The sequence below is a fragment of the Trematomus bernacchii genome, unplaced genomic scaffold (assembly GCF_902827165.1).
Source record: "Trematomus bernacchii unplaced genomic scaffold, fTreBer1.1, whole genome shotgun sequence".
Taxonomy (NCBI): Eukaryota; Metazoa; Chordata; class Actinopteri; order Perciformes; family Nototheniidae; genus Trematomus; species Trematomus bernacchii.
Window position 1 is genome coordinate 7,501 of NW_022987467.1, and position 16,224 is coordinate 23,724.

Sequence of the window (16,224 nt, forward strand, 5' to 3'; positions counted from 1 at the left end):
TGACTGACTGACTGACTGACTGACTGACTGACTGAATGACTGAATGACTGAATGACTGAAGACTGACTAACTGACTGACTGACTGACTGACTGAATGACTGAATGAATGACTGACTGACTGACTGACTGACTGACTGACTGACTGAATGACTGACTGACTGACTGACTGACTGACTGAATGACTGAATGAATGAATGACTGAATGACTGAATGACTGACTGACTGACTGACTGACTGACTGACTGAATGACTGAATGAATGACTGACTGACTGACTGAATGAATGACTGACTGACTGAATGACTGAATGACTGACTGAATGACTGACTGACTGACTGACTGAATGACTGAATGACTGAATGAATGACTGAATGACTGAATGACTGACTGAATGAATGACTGAATGACTGAATGACTGACTGACTGACTGACTGACTGACTGACTGAATGAATGACTGAATGACTGAATGACTGACTGACTGACTGACTGAATGACTGAATGACTGAATGACTGAATGACTGACTGAATGACTGAATGAATGAATGACTGACTGACTGACTGACTGAATGAATGACTGACTGACTGAATGACTGAATGACTGACTGAATGAATGACTGACTGAATGACTGAATGACTGACTGACTGACTGACTGACTGAATGACTGACTGACTGACTGACTGAATGACTGACTGAATGACTGACTGACTGACTGACTGACTGACTGACTGAATGACTGACTGAATGACTGACTGACTGACTGTCAGGCGTACCCATGTGATGGCGTAGGAGTCGGGTGTGATCTTCTTGGTGTCCAGGAAGCTGCAAAGCTCTGGCTCGTGGTACTGCAGCAGCAGCCGGTAGAGGTGGAACGGCCGGCCGCTCGCTACGCACTCCCTGACATCAACACGGACAAAAACTCATTATTTATTTTCAGCAAAATCTTATTTACAATTCAGACTTTTGCGAAAAAGTCTGAGATTTTTTTTTAAAAGCCAACATTTTGAGGACAAAGTCAGATTTTTGAAATTTTAGGAAAAAGTCAGATTTTTGAAATTTTAGGAAAAAGTCAGATTTTTGAAATTTTGAGAAAGATTCTGAATTTTGAGTCAGATTTAAGTTAAAGTGGACCTATCATGCTATATTATAATAATATAGTGTAGGACCATACCTATATAAGGCATATTTATACTTTTTTATTTTTCAAAATACCAAACAGATCATGCATTTTAGCCATGCCTCATTTTGCTCAATTTGACCTTTTCTAGCTCTGTTTTAGCAAGGGCCGATTCAGTGAGAACAGCACCACCTACAGGCCTGGCATATGTACTACAGCATCTCCAGCGCTTTAGAACGGCAATGGCCGTGGCTGTCTCCTCCTGATTGGTGGAGTTGGCCCAATAGCCGTAGCGCCACCGTCCTGACGTCAGGACAGTGTTCAAATCTGGATCAGTTTTTATCAGATCCGTTGCAGCCCCTTTTTTAGAGATTTGGGTATGGAGGAAAATAGAGAGGGTTGTGTTTTCTGACACTTGGTGAGTTCCCTGGAACACCGGGGACACATATTCATGTAGAAAAGACGTATCATTTTGCATGATAGGTCCCCTTTAAATAAATGGATCCTGAGATTGAAGCTCAAGCCGGTGACCAGTGATCAATAAAAATTGTAAGTATTCAGAAAAAGTCAGAATTTTGAGATTTCTTTGAAAAGTCAGAATCTTTGAAAAAAGATCTGAAGATTTTGAGATTTTCTGAAAAAAGCCAACATTTTGAGGAAAGTCAGATTTCTTTGATTTTTTTTTTTTTTTTAATTCAGAGATTTCTTTGAAAAATTCAGAATTTTGAGATTTTTTTGAAAAATTCAGACTTTTGAAATTTTCAGAAAAAAGCCAACATTTTGAGAACAAGTAAGTTGAGAGGATAATAAATACATGGATCCTGAGATTGAAGCTCAAGCCGGGGACAGTGAGATGTGTCTAACAGAGTGTTACCTGGGGATGTACTTGTTCATGACGGCGTAGAAGCAGTTGTAGAGGTCGCTGCGCGGCAGCTGCAGAGCGAGCAGAGGCTTCAGCAGCGGAGGCCAGCTCAGATCCACAGAGAACTGAAGGTTCCTGGACTTACAGTAGAACGTGATGACCGCCTCCACGTCACACACCATGTCTCTGCTGTCCTCCTCACACACCTTCAGCTGGTCTGAGGAAAGACACCAGGGTTTATACAAACGCTGCTACGGACCGTCTGCACTAATGCACATTCCCAAAGATTTTGAAGTGACTGTATATACTGATTGTTGTGCTTTTATTTATGTCTTAATGTGTGCATATGTATACATGTGTCTGTGATTGTGTGCATATAGGATATACTTATTTTTATATGCATTTGTTTTTGTATTCTGGATTGTGGGAAATAGTATTTCGATCTCTCTGAACACAAACTGAAAGATTGACAATAAAGTTGACTTTTGACAAAGTGGTAAATAAAATATATTCCCAAACATTTCCCAAACTGGGATCAATAAAGTACTTCTTATCTTCAGAGAGTCAGAAAACGGTATTCATCCAGGGGGAAATTAGGAAGCGAGAGTTAGATTAAAATGGATTAAAAAGGAAAGTAGAGGAAAGAGGACGGAGGACAGAGGACGGAGGACAGAGGACAGAGGACAGAGGACTGACCAATGAGCTGCTGGCTGCTGGCGTGGATCAGGTTTTGCTCGGGGAGATCCAGGACTCCATCCCACGGAGACAGACTGTCTCCTTTCCCTGAGACATTCAGAGCGATCTGCACAGAGGAGGGGACACTTTAGGAAGGGACACTTTAGGAAGGGACACTTTAGGAAGGGGACACTTTAGGAAGGGGACACTTTAGTAAGGGGACACTTGAGGAAGGGACACTTGAGGTAGGGGACACTTTAGGAAGGGGACACTTTAGTAAGGGACACTTTAGGAAGGGGACACTTGAGGTAGGGGACACTTTAGGAAGGGGACACTTTAGGAAGGGGACACATGAGGTAGGGGACACTTGAGGTAGGGGACACTTTAGGAAGGGACACTTTAGGAAGGGACACTTTAGGAAGGGGACACTTTAGGAAGGGACCACTTTAGGAAGGGACACTTTAGGAAGGGGACACTTGAGGTAGGGGACACTTTAGGAAAGGGACACTTTAAGAAGGGACACTTTAGGAAGGGGACACTTTAAGAAGGGACACTTTAAGAAGGGAAACATTTAGGCTGCTTCTCATTTCTCTTATTTCTCATCTCCTCGCTCCTCGGTCTCGGTCTCACCGGAAGTTGATTTGTCTGCGCCATCTTGAGTAGCGTCCCATGGCTCTTATTTCTGCCGGAGGAGCGAGGAGCGATAATGGAGGAGCGATAATGGAGGAGCGATAATGGAGGAGCGATAACCGAGGAACCACCAGACCATCCTCCGATGAAATCCTCAGCCACTCGCCCCGCCCCCTTACTGTGTATCGCTCACTGATTGGACGATGCAGCGCACTGATCTGATGCTTCTTGACATGAGAGCAGTTTCCCAGCGGAGTGAAGAAAACACATGAAACTCACGGGACTCACTCCTCAGTTCATACTGTGTTTTGTTTCAATGAATGCATCATTCAGTTACACATATGTGATATATCTGAACAACTAAGTGGACAATCCAATGAATGTTAATCTAACTGGGTTTTGATAGATAACATATCTCTCTTTCTTCTCTCAATTATTTTATTTCTATTGTGCACTCTAATCAATATTAATCAAACTATTGATTTTAAGAATGGTATTTATCTTTTTTGAGAATGAGTTCTTATTTAATGTATTTGGGTCTACAACAGATGATACACATGTTTGTGTCAGTAAATGTGTACTAACAGAGGCGGGGGTGTTTGTGAAAATAACAGGGACAGAGCTGCTGTCAGACGATCAGCTGTGCAGCGTCATCACAAACGGACGTCGCTTCACGTGACACTCCGGAGGAAAGGACGTCCCATTGCTCTGAAAACTCATTTCCCTGCTTCTCGTGGTTTCCTTGCGTCTCTCCATGCTTCCTGGTGGGAGGGACTAGACGCAGGGAAACCACGCAAGTGAGGGACGCAAGGAATGAAGTTAAGAGAAGTGAGATGCAGCCAAGGACACTTTAGGAAGGGGACACTTTAGGAAGGGGACACTTTAGGAAGGGGACACTTTAAGGAAGGGACACTTTAGGAAGGGGACACTTTAAGGAAGGGGACACTTTAAGGAAGGGGACACTTTAAGGAAGGGGACACTTAAGGAAGGGGACACTTTAAGGAAGGGGACACTTTAAGGAAGGGGACACTTTAAGGAAGGGGACCCTTTAAGGAAGGGGACCCTTTAGGAAGGGGACACTTTAGGAAGGGGACACTTTAGGAAGGGGACACTTTAAGGAAGGGGACACTTTAGGAAGGGGACCCTTTAGGAAGGGGACACTTTAGGAAGGGGACCCTTTAAGGAAGGGGACACTTTAGGAAGGGGACCCTTTAAGGAAGGGGACACTTTAGGAAGGGGACCCTTTAAGGAAGGGGACACTTTAGGAAGGGGACCCTTTAAGGAAGGGGACACTTTAGGAAGGGGACCCTTAGCTGCTGTGACGCTGCAGGACGACTGAAGGGTCCTGCTTCCTCTCACCTTCCACATCTTGGCTCTGTGCTGGGCCGAGCTCTCCTGGAGGATCCCTCTCTCCTGGAGGATCCCTCTCTCCTGGAGGATCCCTCTCTCCTGGAGGATCCCTCTCTCCGTCTCCATGTCAGAGCCCGAGTCCAGAGCCTCCATCAGATCCTGGTCCCTGGGGGGGGGGGGGGGGGGAGATCAGGTTGAATGACTTTGTATACTGCAGGGTAGCTTGTGGATTTACTCCAGGTGGAACTAAAGTCTGATTTAACACTTGGTTATATTTCACATCATTCATCCACATCTGTGAAGTAACTAAAGGTATTAAATACATGTAGTGGAGTAGAAGTACACCATGTACCTCTGAACTGTAGAGGAGGAGAAGTACACAGTAGCAGGACATGAAAATACTCAAGTAAAGTAGAAGTACCTCTAAGTAGTACTTGAGTAGATGTCGTGGAGGTGTTGGACTTTAGCTCAAACTGTTCCCAGGTGATCAACTCAGATATAAAGATATGTGTTTATGATATTTATCAACACACACCTAGCTTTATGATTATACGATGTGATCGTATTCAGGTGATAATACTACTCAGTGGAAAGAGCTCTAATGAGTCCTGCAGTGTCATGTTTATAGCCTGTTGGTAAATGAAGGCTTTTGAGTCGAATGTTTTGGTTACCGATTGTTCTGTCCTTGATGTGTGTTTTTGGTGTATATCTGTCGTGTATGTGTTTTATTGGCTGTGTTTTGGCACCACCTTGTGGTGGTTGTTTGACACTGCTGCTTTCTAGTGGTTTATTCGATTCCTGTTGCTCCACGTGTAGCTTGGGTTGTTTCATGAACGGACGTCTGCTCTCCATGGGCTGTGCTTCGTATTTCCCGCTGGTTCACGCATCGTCTGTGAGTGTTATTGTCCGACAGACTGTGGCTTCATGGGAATATGTTGTATGTAAAATGTTTATGTTTGTAGGAATGCAGTGAGTATTCTTTGCGGCTAAGCTACTAGCGGCTAGGCTGATTAGCTTCTCAGTTTGTGCACCGTAGCTCATTGTGTGAAGTATTCTGTCTATTTAGCTCGTCAGTCGGGCAGTCAATAATAAACTGTTATGTCTGTATTGTCTTTACAGTTTCATCAAGTAAAGAGACTTCAACTGACAACTGTGCTGGAGTTTTCTTTCAAACGGTTTAACTGGATGGATAGCTAGCTCAGTGCTAGTGAGACCCTTACAGTGAAAAGACGGCATTACAGCCAGCTCCGGGGACGGAGACAGGCTTCCTACGGAGCGACACCAAGAGCTAAGTGGCTAACTCAGTGCATATGTACAGCCTTCACGCCAGCTTATCTCTTCATCCACGTTATTGAATTCACAACCCAGCCACTATGGAAGAAAATGACAACATGGATAAAATAAGTGTAAACGCACACTCTGTGCACACACGTGCGTCGCGCTCATCATCCAGCTCAAAGGCTAATTTAGCACTGGCTATGGCTATGGCAAGGGCTGAAGCAGCACAGGCTAGAACATCACACTCTAAGTGGGAAATTGAGCTAAAAGTCGAGCAAGCACGCATTCAAGCTACTCTTGATGCATTAAAGGAAGAAAAGGAGAAAGATGCTGCCATAGCTGAAGTAAAAATGTTGCAGGCTGGTTTACTAGAGCTTGATGTTGAAGAGGCCAGCAGAGGCTCTAATCCAGTGTCTCAACACTTTATGTACCAGCGCACCGCTGCTTATGTGAAAGAGCAAACCAGCAGAATAGGTGGATCGCCTAGCAAAATTAGTGACATTATTGCCTCCATAGGCCCACACCTAAATGAACCATCACAACATAGTAAAGGAGAGGATGTTAAGCCTACACAGTCCTACTCACTTAAAGGCCTTGCTCAAACACAAGCTGCTGTTTCTACCCAAACTACGCCTCACCACACATTAAAGGCTCCTCGACCTGGTACACCAGCACCGCCGTGGACTCTCAATAAGCAGTCTCCATTCTCTGCTTATCAGCCTAACCAAGGTACGCCCTATGAAGCCAGTTACCACAACCCTCAAACCACTAACGATCTGGCTAAATATCTTGCCCGCAGTAACTTAGTGACATCAGGCCTCACAACATTCGACGATCAACCAATGAATTATTGGGCTTGGAAACGTCCTTCCTAAGTGCTATTGCTGGTCTGGATCTGTCTGTTGGAGAAGAACTCGACCTGCTCTGCAAATATCTGGGAAAAGAGTCATCAGATCAGGTGAGGAGAATCAAGGCCGTCAACATCAGACACCCTGACGCTGGACTAATGATGGCCTGGGAGAGGCTTGAGGAAATATACGGCTCACCTGAGGTCATTGAACAGGCTCTCTTTGACAAGCTGGAAAGCTTCCCCATACTGACCAACAAAGACCCAAAACGACTCAGAGAATTAGCAGACCTGCTGTTAGAGCTTGAGGCTGCTAAGAGAGATGGCTCCCTCCCAGGTCTGTCATATTTAGATACTTCCAGAGGGGTTAAGCCCATCATCGAAAAACTCCCATACAACATCCAAGAAAAGTGGATATCTTATGGTTCAAGATACAAACGTGATCATCATGTCAGTTTCCCACCTTTCTCTGTCTTTGCAGACTTTGTTCGTACAGAGGCAAAAGCTCGTAATGATCCCAGCTTCAACCTCTCCACGACAGTTCCTATGGAGAAAAAGAGTACGTGGGAGAAATCCACGAAGATGCCTGTATCTGTTCACAAGACACAAGTGTCGTCTGCTGACAGATATGAAAGCAGAGAGGATAAGAAGCTAACAGACCCAAACAACCATTGTCCTCTACATAAGAAACCACACCCTCTGAAGAAATGCAGAAGCTTTAGAGAAAAGAGTCTAGAGGAGCGCAAACAGCTCTTAAAGGAACATTCCTTTTGCTTCCGGTGCTGCTCCTCTACTGGTCATCTCGCTAGAAACTGCACGGCTGAGGTGAAATGTATAGAATGTGGGAGCACGGGTCACGTGTCAGCACTACACCCAGGACCAGCAGTCTGGAAACCTAAGCCCTCTCCTCCCTCTTCAGAGCACGGCGGGGAGGAAGACAAAGCAGACTATCAGGTCACATCAAGGTGCACACAAGTGTGTGGTGAAGGTGTTAGCGCACGAGCATGCTCGAAAATATGCCTTGTAAGTGTGTATCCAGCTGGTCGCTCGGAAGAGGCCAAGAAAATGTATGCAATACTGGACGAGCAGAGTAATCGTTCCTTGGCACACTCTGAGTTCTTCAACGTTTTCAAAATCACAGGGCCTTCCTTCCCTTACACACTGGAAACATGCGCTGGACTAACTCAGACAACAGGGAGAAGAGCTAGTGGGTTCACAGTGGAATCAGCAGACAAAAAGCTAAGCTTTCCTTTGCCTTCACTTTTAGAGTGCAACCAAGTTCCCAACAACCGCTCCGAAGTCCCTACGCCAAATGCAGCTCATCACCATGCTCACCTGAAGTGCATCGCCGACGAAATACCACCTCTCGATCCTAACGCTGACATACTCCTCTTGCTGGGCAGAGACATTCTCAGGGTCCACAAGGTCCGTGAGCAGATAAGTGGTCCAGACAACGCACCGTTCGCCCAAAGGCTGGACCTGGGATGGGTTGTCGTTGGTGACGTGTGTCTAGCAGGTGCTCGCGAACCACTAGAGGTGAACAGTTACAAGACGTCTATCTTGGAGAATGGTCGTACTAGCCATCTGCAGCCATGCAACAACCAACTCAAGGTAAGAGAAATCTTCAATCAAACCCCTGACTACACACATCATCCAGCACTGACCTCTAAGTTCAGCACAGCAACACATGATGCAGACAGTCTGGGTCAAACCATCTTCACGCAAACTGCCAAAGACCACAAACTAGCCCCATCCGTAGAAGATATGAAGTTTCTTAAGATCATGGAAGCAGAGTTTCATCAAGACAGCTCGAAGAGCTGGGTGGGACCACTACCTTTCCGGTTACCAAGACAGAGGCTGCCTAACAATAGGAAACAAGCACAAGATCGTCTTGCCTTATTGAGACGCATGCTGGAAAAACGGCCACAGATGAAAGCCCACTTTCTAGAGTTCACAGCAAAACAAATACGGTCTGACTGTGGCACTAACTTTGTTGTAGAGTTGCAAATGAAGACTACAGATCCCAGTGGCAACAACGTGGAGAAGTACCGGAGCACGCAGAACTGCACATGGGTGTTCAACCCGCCACATGCGTCCCACATGGGTGGGGCATGGGAACGGATGATTGGCATCGCTCGTCGCATTCTTGACTATCTGCTGCTTGAACAGAAGAAGTCTTCTTTGACGCATGAAGTTCTGCTTACGCTCATGGCTGAGGTGACAGCAGTCATCAATGCTAGACCTCTCATTCCAGTATCTTCAGATCCAGAGTCACCTCTCATCCTCACCCCATCAATGCTCTTGACCCTCAAAACAGGCTCTACACCACCTCCTCCAGGTAACTTTGAAGAGGCAGACCTCTTTAAAGAGCAGTGGAAGCAAGTTCAGAGCCTGGCGGACACCTTTTGGAGTAGGTGGAGAAAAGAATATCTCAAGACTCGTCACAAGTGGCGGTCTAAGAGGTCAAACCTTCAAGAGGGGGACATTGTTCTCCTGAAAGACAATCAGGCTCAGAGAAACGAATGGCCTATGGCCACCATCACAAAGACATTCCCAGGAAGGGATGGACTGGTTCGTAAGATCGAGGTAGAGATCTCCAAGGACAAGACCAAAAGGATCTTTTCTCGTCCTGTTACAGAAGTGGTCCTGCTGCTGTCTCCAAAGACTGATTTTTGTTGATTGATCTGGGGTTTAAAAACCCCAGGCGGGGAGTGTTCTGTCCTTGATGTGTGTTTTTGGTGTATATCTGTCGTGTATGTGTTTTCTTGGCTGTGTTTTGGCACCACCTTGTGGTGGTTGTTTGACACTGCTGCTTTCTAGTGGTTTATTCGATTCCTGTTGCTCCACGTGTAGCTTGGGTTGTTTCATGAACGGACGTCTGCTCTCCATGGGCTGTGCTTCGTATTTCCCACTGGTTCACGCATCGTCTGTGAGTGTTATTGTCCGACAGACTGTGGCTTCATGGGAATATGTTGTATGTAAAATGTTTATGTTTGTAGGAATGCAGTGAGTATTCTTTGCGGCTAAGCTACTAGCGGCTAGGCTGATTAGCTTCTCAGTTTGTGCACCGTAGCTCATTGTGTGAAGTATTCTGTCTATTTAGCTCGTCAGTCGGGCAGTCAATAATAAACTGTTATGTCTGTATTGTCTTTACAGTTTCATCAAGTAAAGAGACTTCAACTGACAACTGTGCTGGAGTTTTCTTTCAAACGGTTTAACTGGATGGATAGCTAGCTCAGTGCTAGTGAGACCCTTACACCGATGTTTAATAATGTTCTGTTTCCTCCACTGACTCTCAGCTGAGATGCTTTCGGGTTCAGATGAACTACATCACTCAACTACATAGATTATGATAAAGTATTTAAAAAAACATGATGACAGAAATGTAAAAAGCACTTTATAGAGTTATCTTTATCTTTTTTACGAATTCAGCAGCAGCTCAAATGGTAGACCTGATGAAGTGAATATATCTGCAGCTTCCTTTGGTTCTGAGTTTCTCTACGGTTTGTGCACTTACTGTCCCTTTGCATAAAAGCGCCAGCTAAATGATGCGTAACGCAATGATACGTAATGTAATGATACGTAACGCAGTGATACGTAACGCAGTGATACGTAACGTAATGATACGTAACGTAATGATACGTAATGTAGTGATACGTAACGCAATGATACGTAATGTCGTGATACGTAACGCAGTGATACGTAACGCAGTGATACGTAACGTAATGATACGTAACGCAGTGATACGTAACGCAGTGATACGTAACGCAGTGATACGTAACGCAGTGATACGTAATGTAGTGATACGTAACGCAGTGATACGTAATGTAGTGATACGTAACGCAGTGATACGTAACGTAATGATACGTAACGTAATGATACGTAATGTAGTGATACGTAACGCAATGATACGTAATGTCGTGATACGTAACGCAGTGATACGTAACGCAGTGATACGTAACGTAATGATACGTAACGCAGTGATACGTAACGCAGTGATACGTAACGCAGTGATACGTAACGCAGTGATACGTAACGTAATGATACGTAACGCAGTGATACGTAACGCAGTGATACGTAACGCAGTGATACGTAATGTAATGATACGTAACGCAGTGATACGTAACGCAGTGATACGTAACGCAGTGATACGTAATGTAGTGATACGTAACGCAGTGATACGTAACGCAGTGATACGTAATGTAATGATACGTAACGCAGTGATACGTAATGTAATGATACGTAATGTAGTGATACGTAACGCAATGATACGTAATGTAGTGATACGTAACGCAGTGATACGTAATGTAGTGATACGTAACGCAGTGATACGTAATGTAGTGATACGTAACGCAGTGATACGTAACGCAGTGATACGTAATGCAATGATACGTAACGCAGTGATACGTAACGCAATGATACGTAACGCAGTGATACGTAATGTAGTGATACGTAACGCAATGATACGTAATGTAGTGATACGTAATGTAGTGATACGTATGTAGTGATACGTAACGCAATGATACGTAATGTAGTGATACGTAACGCAGTGATACGTAATGTAGTGATACGTAACGCAGTGATACGTAACGCAGTGATACGTAATGTAGTGATACGTAACGCAGTGATACGTAACGCAGTGATACGTAACGCAGTGATACGTAACGCAGTGATACGTAACGCAATGACACGTAACGCAGTGATACGTAACGCAGTGATACGTAACGCAGTGATACGTAACGCAATGATACGTAATGTAGTGATACGTAACGCAATGATACGTAATGTAGTGATACGTAACGCAGTGATACGTAATGTAGTGATACGTAACGCAGTGATACGTAACGCAGTGATACGTAATGTAGTGATACGTAACGCAGTGATACGTAACGCAGTGATACGTAACGCAGTGATACGTAACGCAGTGATACGTAACGCAGTGATACGTAACGCAGTGATACGTAACGCAGTGATACGTAACGCAATGACACGTAACGCAGTGATACGTAACGCAGTGATACGTAACGCAGTGATACGTAACGCAATGATACGTAATGTAGTGATACGTAACGCAATGATACGTAATGTAGTGATACGTAACGCAATGATACGTAACGCAATGACACGTAATGTAGTGATACGTAACGCAGTGATACGTAACGCAGTGATACGTAACGCAGTGATACGTAACGCAGTGATACGTAACGCAATGACACGTAACGCAGTGATACGTAACGCAGTGATACGTAACGCAGTGATACGTAATGCAATGATACGTAACGCAGTGATACGTAACGCAATGATACGTAACGCAGTGATACGTAATGTAGTGATACGTAACGCAGTGATACGTAACGCAGTGATACGTAATGTAGTGATACGTAACGCAGTGATACGTAACGCAGTGATACGTAACGCAGTGATACGTAACGCAGTGATACGTAACGCAGTGATACGTAACGCAATGACACGTAACGCAGTGATACGTAACGCAATGATACGTAATGTAGTGATACGTAACGCAATGATACGTAATGTAGTGATACGTAACGCAATGATACGTAACGCAATGACACGTAATGTAGTGATACGTAACGCAGTGATACGTAACGCAGTGATACGTAACGCAGTGATACGTAACGCAGTGATACGTAACGCAGTGACACGTAACGCAGTGACACGTAACGCAGTGACACGTAACGCAGTGATACGTAACGCAGTGATACGTAACGCAGTGATACGTAACGCAATGACACGTAACGCAGTGATACGTAACGCAGTGATACGTAACGCAGTGATACGTAACGCAATGACACGTAACGCAGTGATACGTAACGCAGTGATACGTAACGCAGTGATACGTAACGCAATGACACGTAACGCAATGACACGTAACGCAGTGATACGTAACGCAGTGATACGTAACGCAGTGATACGTAACGCAATGATACGTAATGTAGTGATACGTAACGCAATGATACGTAATGTAGTGATACGTAACGCAGTGATACGTAACGCAATGATACGTAACGCAGTGATACGTAACGCAGTGATACGTAACGCAGTGATACGTAACGCAGTGATACGTAACGCAATGATACGTAATGTAGTGATACGTAACGCAGTGATACGTAACGCAGTGATACGTAACGCAATGATACGTAACGCAATGATACGTAATGTAGTGATACGTAACGCAGTGATACGTAACGCAGTGATACGTAACGCAGTGATACGTAACGCAATGATACGTAACGCAATGATACGTAACGCAGTGATACGTAATGTAGTGATACGTAACGCAATGATACGTAACGCAGTGATACGTAACGCAGTGATACGTAACGCAGTGATACGTAACGCAATGATACGTAACGCAATGATACGTAATGTATTAATTATAAAAGAAAAACATAATGATGACAGTCCAAACATCACTCTGTAAAATGGAACTGAAGCTCTCACTGGATTAAAGTTCGATTTCTACCTCTGAGATGGAGCGAAATACTCAAATACAAATACCTGAGATGTGTACTTTGGTACAGATAAGTACTTACTAGTACTTGAGTACAGACTGGGTACAGATTAATACTTGAGTACAGTCTAATACCTGGGTACAGACTGGGTACAGACTAACACCTGGGTGAATGTTCTTAGGAACCCTTCTGTTGTTAGACTCGTGACATTAGAGCACATGTGTCAAACTCAAGGCTCGGGGGCCAAATCAGGCCCGTGGTGGATTTAATTTCGGCCCGCAGGATAATTTCTAATTTCTATTAGATCAGACCCTCCGGTATATTGCACGCACACCTTCACTCCACCCTGAGGGTCTCCTCAGCTCAGAGCCTGAGCCCAAACATTGATGAACTTGCACCCAAGAGGAGATGCCAAGTATCTGAGCTAGCATCACAGAGCAGCACACTGAGTTTACATGTTTCCTTCTGCATTTCCTCTCACGACAACAGGGCATGTTTGGTTCTTTGAGGGAAATAGTTTTGTTGAAGCTGTTGTTGGCCTGTGGAGAAATGTACTCATAAGAAATGACTCTGGAGAAGCTGCAGATCGAGCCATGAGAAATGAATGCAACTGATTATTTAATGTTTAATGTTTTTATAGACAATAATTGAAGCTTTGTTAGTTCCAGGTTTAATATGTGCAATAAGTTCATTTCAATACGTTCTGCAATAAACATTGAACCAGTCCGGCCCTCCACTGGCACCCATTTGTTTATGTTGGCCCGCTGTGTGTTGAGTCTGACCCCCCTGCTCTAGAGGAACTGACAGGATGTCTCTTCGGTTTAAAGGGAAGAAACACCGGCTAGTTATTGTTAGCTTACTGGCTAACAGGCTTCCCTTAATACGAGTCAGTGGCAGAAACGAAGTGACAGGAACGTAAATCCTTGGACGGATCTTTCTCTGAAGCTCGTCATGTTTTTAACTCGGATGTATATAGGCTACACACGAATGTAATCAAACCAGGCTAATTAGCATTAGCATGAGCTAACGGGTAGCACCCAGAGGAACACAGTAACTACGCAGTGTTATATTTAGATATTAAACATGACACCCTGTCAGGTGAAGCTCGCCCAGGTGTTCGACAGAGGAGTAAAGGTGTGATAAAGGTGTGATAAAGGTGAGATAGAGAGAGATGCTCACCAGCTGCCCTGAAGAGCTTCCGCCTCCACACAGTCCGCCATGGTTCTGATGACGAAGCACGTCAGTGACGTCAACACGGTCTACGTGTCGAACGCCGTCAGTGATCAATGAGCTGTTGCAACTAATCAACTAATCAACTGATCAACTGATCAACTAATCGGTCTGATTTGTGTTAAGAGATCATTAACCCTTGTGCCCTCCTCGGGCATTTTTGTACATTTTTCCTGACTTTTTTTTTGATTTGGTGTTCATTTCAGCTGTGTTACAGCTTTTGGCATGGATTTTTGCAAGAAGTCTTCTTTTGAGTCATATTTTTTAAATCCAATGTTGTTTACTCTTACATGTTTTGTATACTCTCGTGATGCATTTTGCACCCTCTGGACCCCTTCGTGGCAAAAATGTACACGCTCATAGAAACTGCTATTAAATCATCATACATCAATATTTTATTAAACTTTTTTTTCCATGAATCACTTGAACAACTTCTAACGTGCTCAAAACTACCAAACATCCAATAATTTTCAGGATTTTAACCCTTTAAATGCCTGTTTCATTATTTGAATTATTTAATTTCTCTTACAAAAAAACACAAAAAATGAATTTTTTTCAATATAATAATTAGTAGAGGGATGGAACTTTGGTGGTTATTAGAGTCTGGGATGTGTCAAAGATTAGCAACAAAATTGATTTGACTGCATTATTAATTTGTACGTAGTGTCAGATACTACCTCTGGACACCTTCGTGGCAAAAATGTACACGCCCATAATAACTGCTATTAAATCATCATACATCAATATCTTTTTCTACTTTTTTTTCATGAATCACATATACAACTTCTCACGTACTCCAAACTACCAAACATTCAATCATTGGCAGGATTTTAACCCATTAAATGCCTGTTTCATTATTTTAATTATTTCATTTATCTCAAAAATGCCTCATTGACTTCCATTCAGACCACATTTGTTGATCTCACTGCCATTGCAGTATAAAACCATGCATTTTGTAATGTCAGCATTTCATTTAGAAGAAAAGTAGTGATATTTGATATTTCTACTCTATTCCAACAGATTACACAAGTTTCCGTGTAGGCCGATGCATTACATTCTTACATTTTTGCCAGTTATATTATGGAGCCGTGTGACTACCAGGGGGCCCCGAGAGTGGTGTGTGTGTGTGTGTGTGTGTATGTATGTATATGTGTGCGTGTGCGTGTGCGTGTGTGTGTGTGTGTGTGTGTGTGTGTGTGTGTATATGTGCATGTGTGTGTGTGTCATTTCCAGCAGCAGACTAGCAGGTCCTGCAGCATGTGACCTGGTGCTCTCAGGTGATAGAACAACCATTTTTTAGGCCTGTGCACAACCAGCACACACGTCTCCTCCCTCTCCGTGTGTGTGTGTGTGTGTGTGTGAGAATCTGTAAGCATGCACGGATCATTTCATGGGAACAAAAGGCCATCTTTTGAGGGATGTGTTTGATGTGTCTTTGAAGAGCTGCTTGATTACTCAAAAACAAAAAACAACTGTTAGTGTGTTTATGCACCTGGCTGCCAAAGATAAAAATGCAGTTTGACCAAGGGCTTATTTCATTAGTGAGCAGAGAAGGAGAAAGACCTGGAGCAAAGAGAAGGAACTCAAATGAAGAAGCATGTCAGTGCAGAGGAGACTTCAGAAATAATCTTGTAGCCTTCTTCTGCCAGCGAGCTGCAGGACTCATCTGAAGAAGACACAAGGTTCGAGGGGGGGTCTGACACTGAATGCTCTCTGGAGTCCAGCATTTCTTTGAGTTCCTCTGACCCTTCATCTGAAAGT

General features: G+C 43.9%; 1 protein-coding gene across 1 annotated transcript in view; it reads right to left on the bottom strand.

Annotated features, from left to right (window-relative positions):
- Nucleotides 1-14,502, bottom strand: part of LOC117493044 (TBC1 domain family member 23-like) — a gene marked incomplete at its 3' end in the record, with an annotated part of 18,832 nt that extends 4,330 nt beyond the window's left edge. The window contains 5 exon segments of the mRNA XM_034143430.1: nucleotides 772-895; nucleotides 1,990-2,194; nucleotides 2,674-2,779; nucleotides 4,642-4,798; nucleotides 14,413-14,502. Coding sequence (XP_033999321.1) covers nucleotides 772-895; nucleotides 1,990-2,194; nucleotides 2,674-2,779; nucleotides 4,642-4,798; nucleotides 14,413-14,453 — 633 coding nt within the window.
- Nucleotides 14,503-16,224: the final 1,722 nt, after the last annotated feature.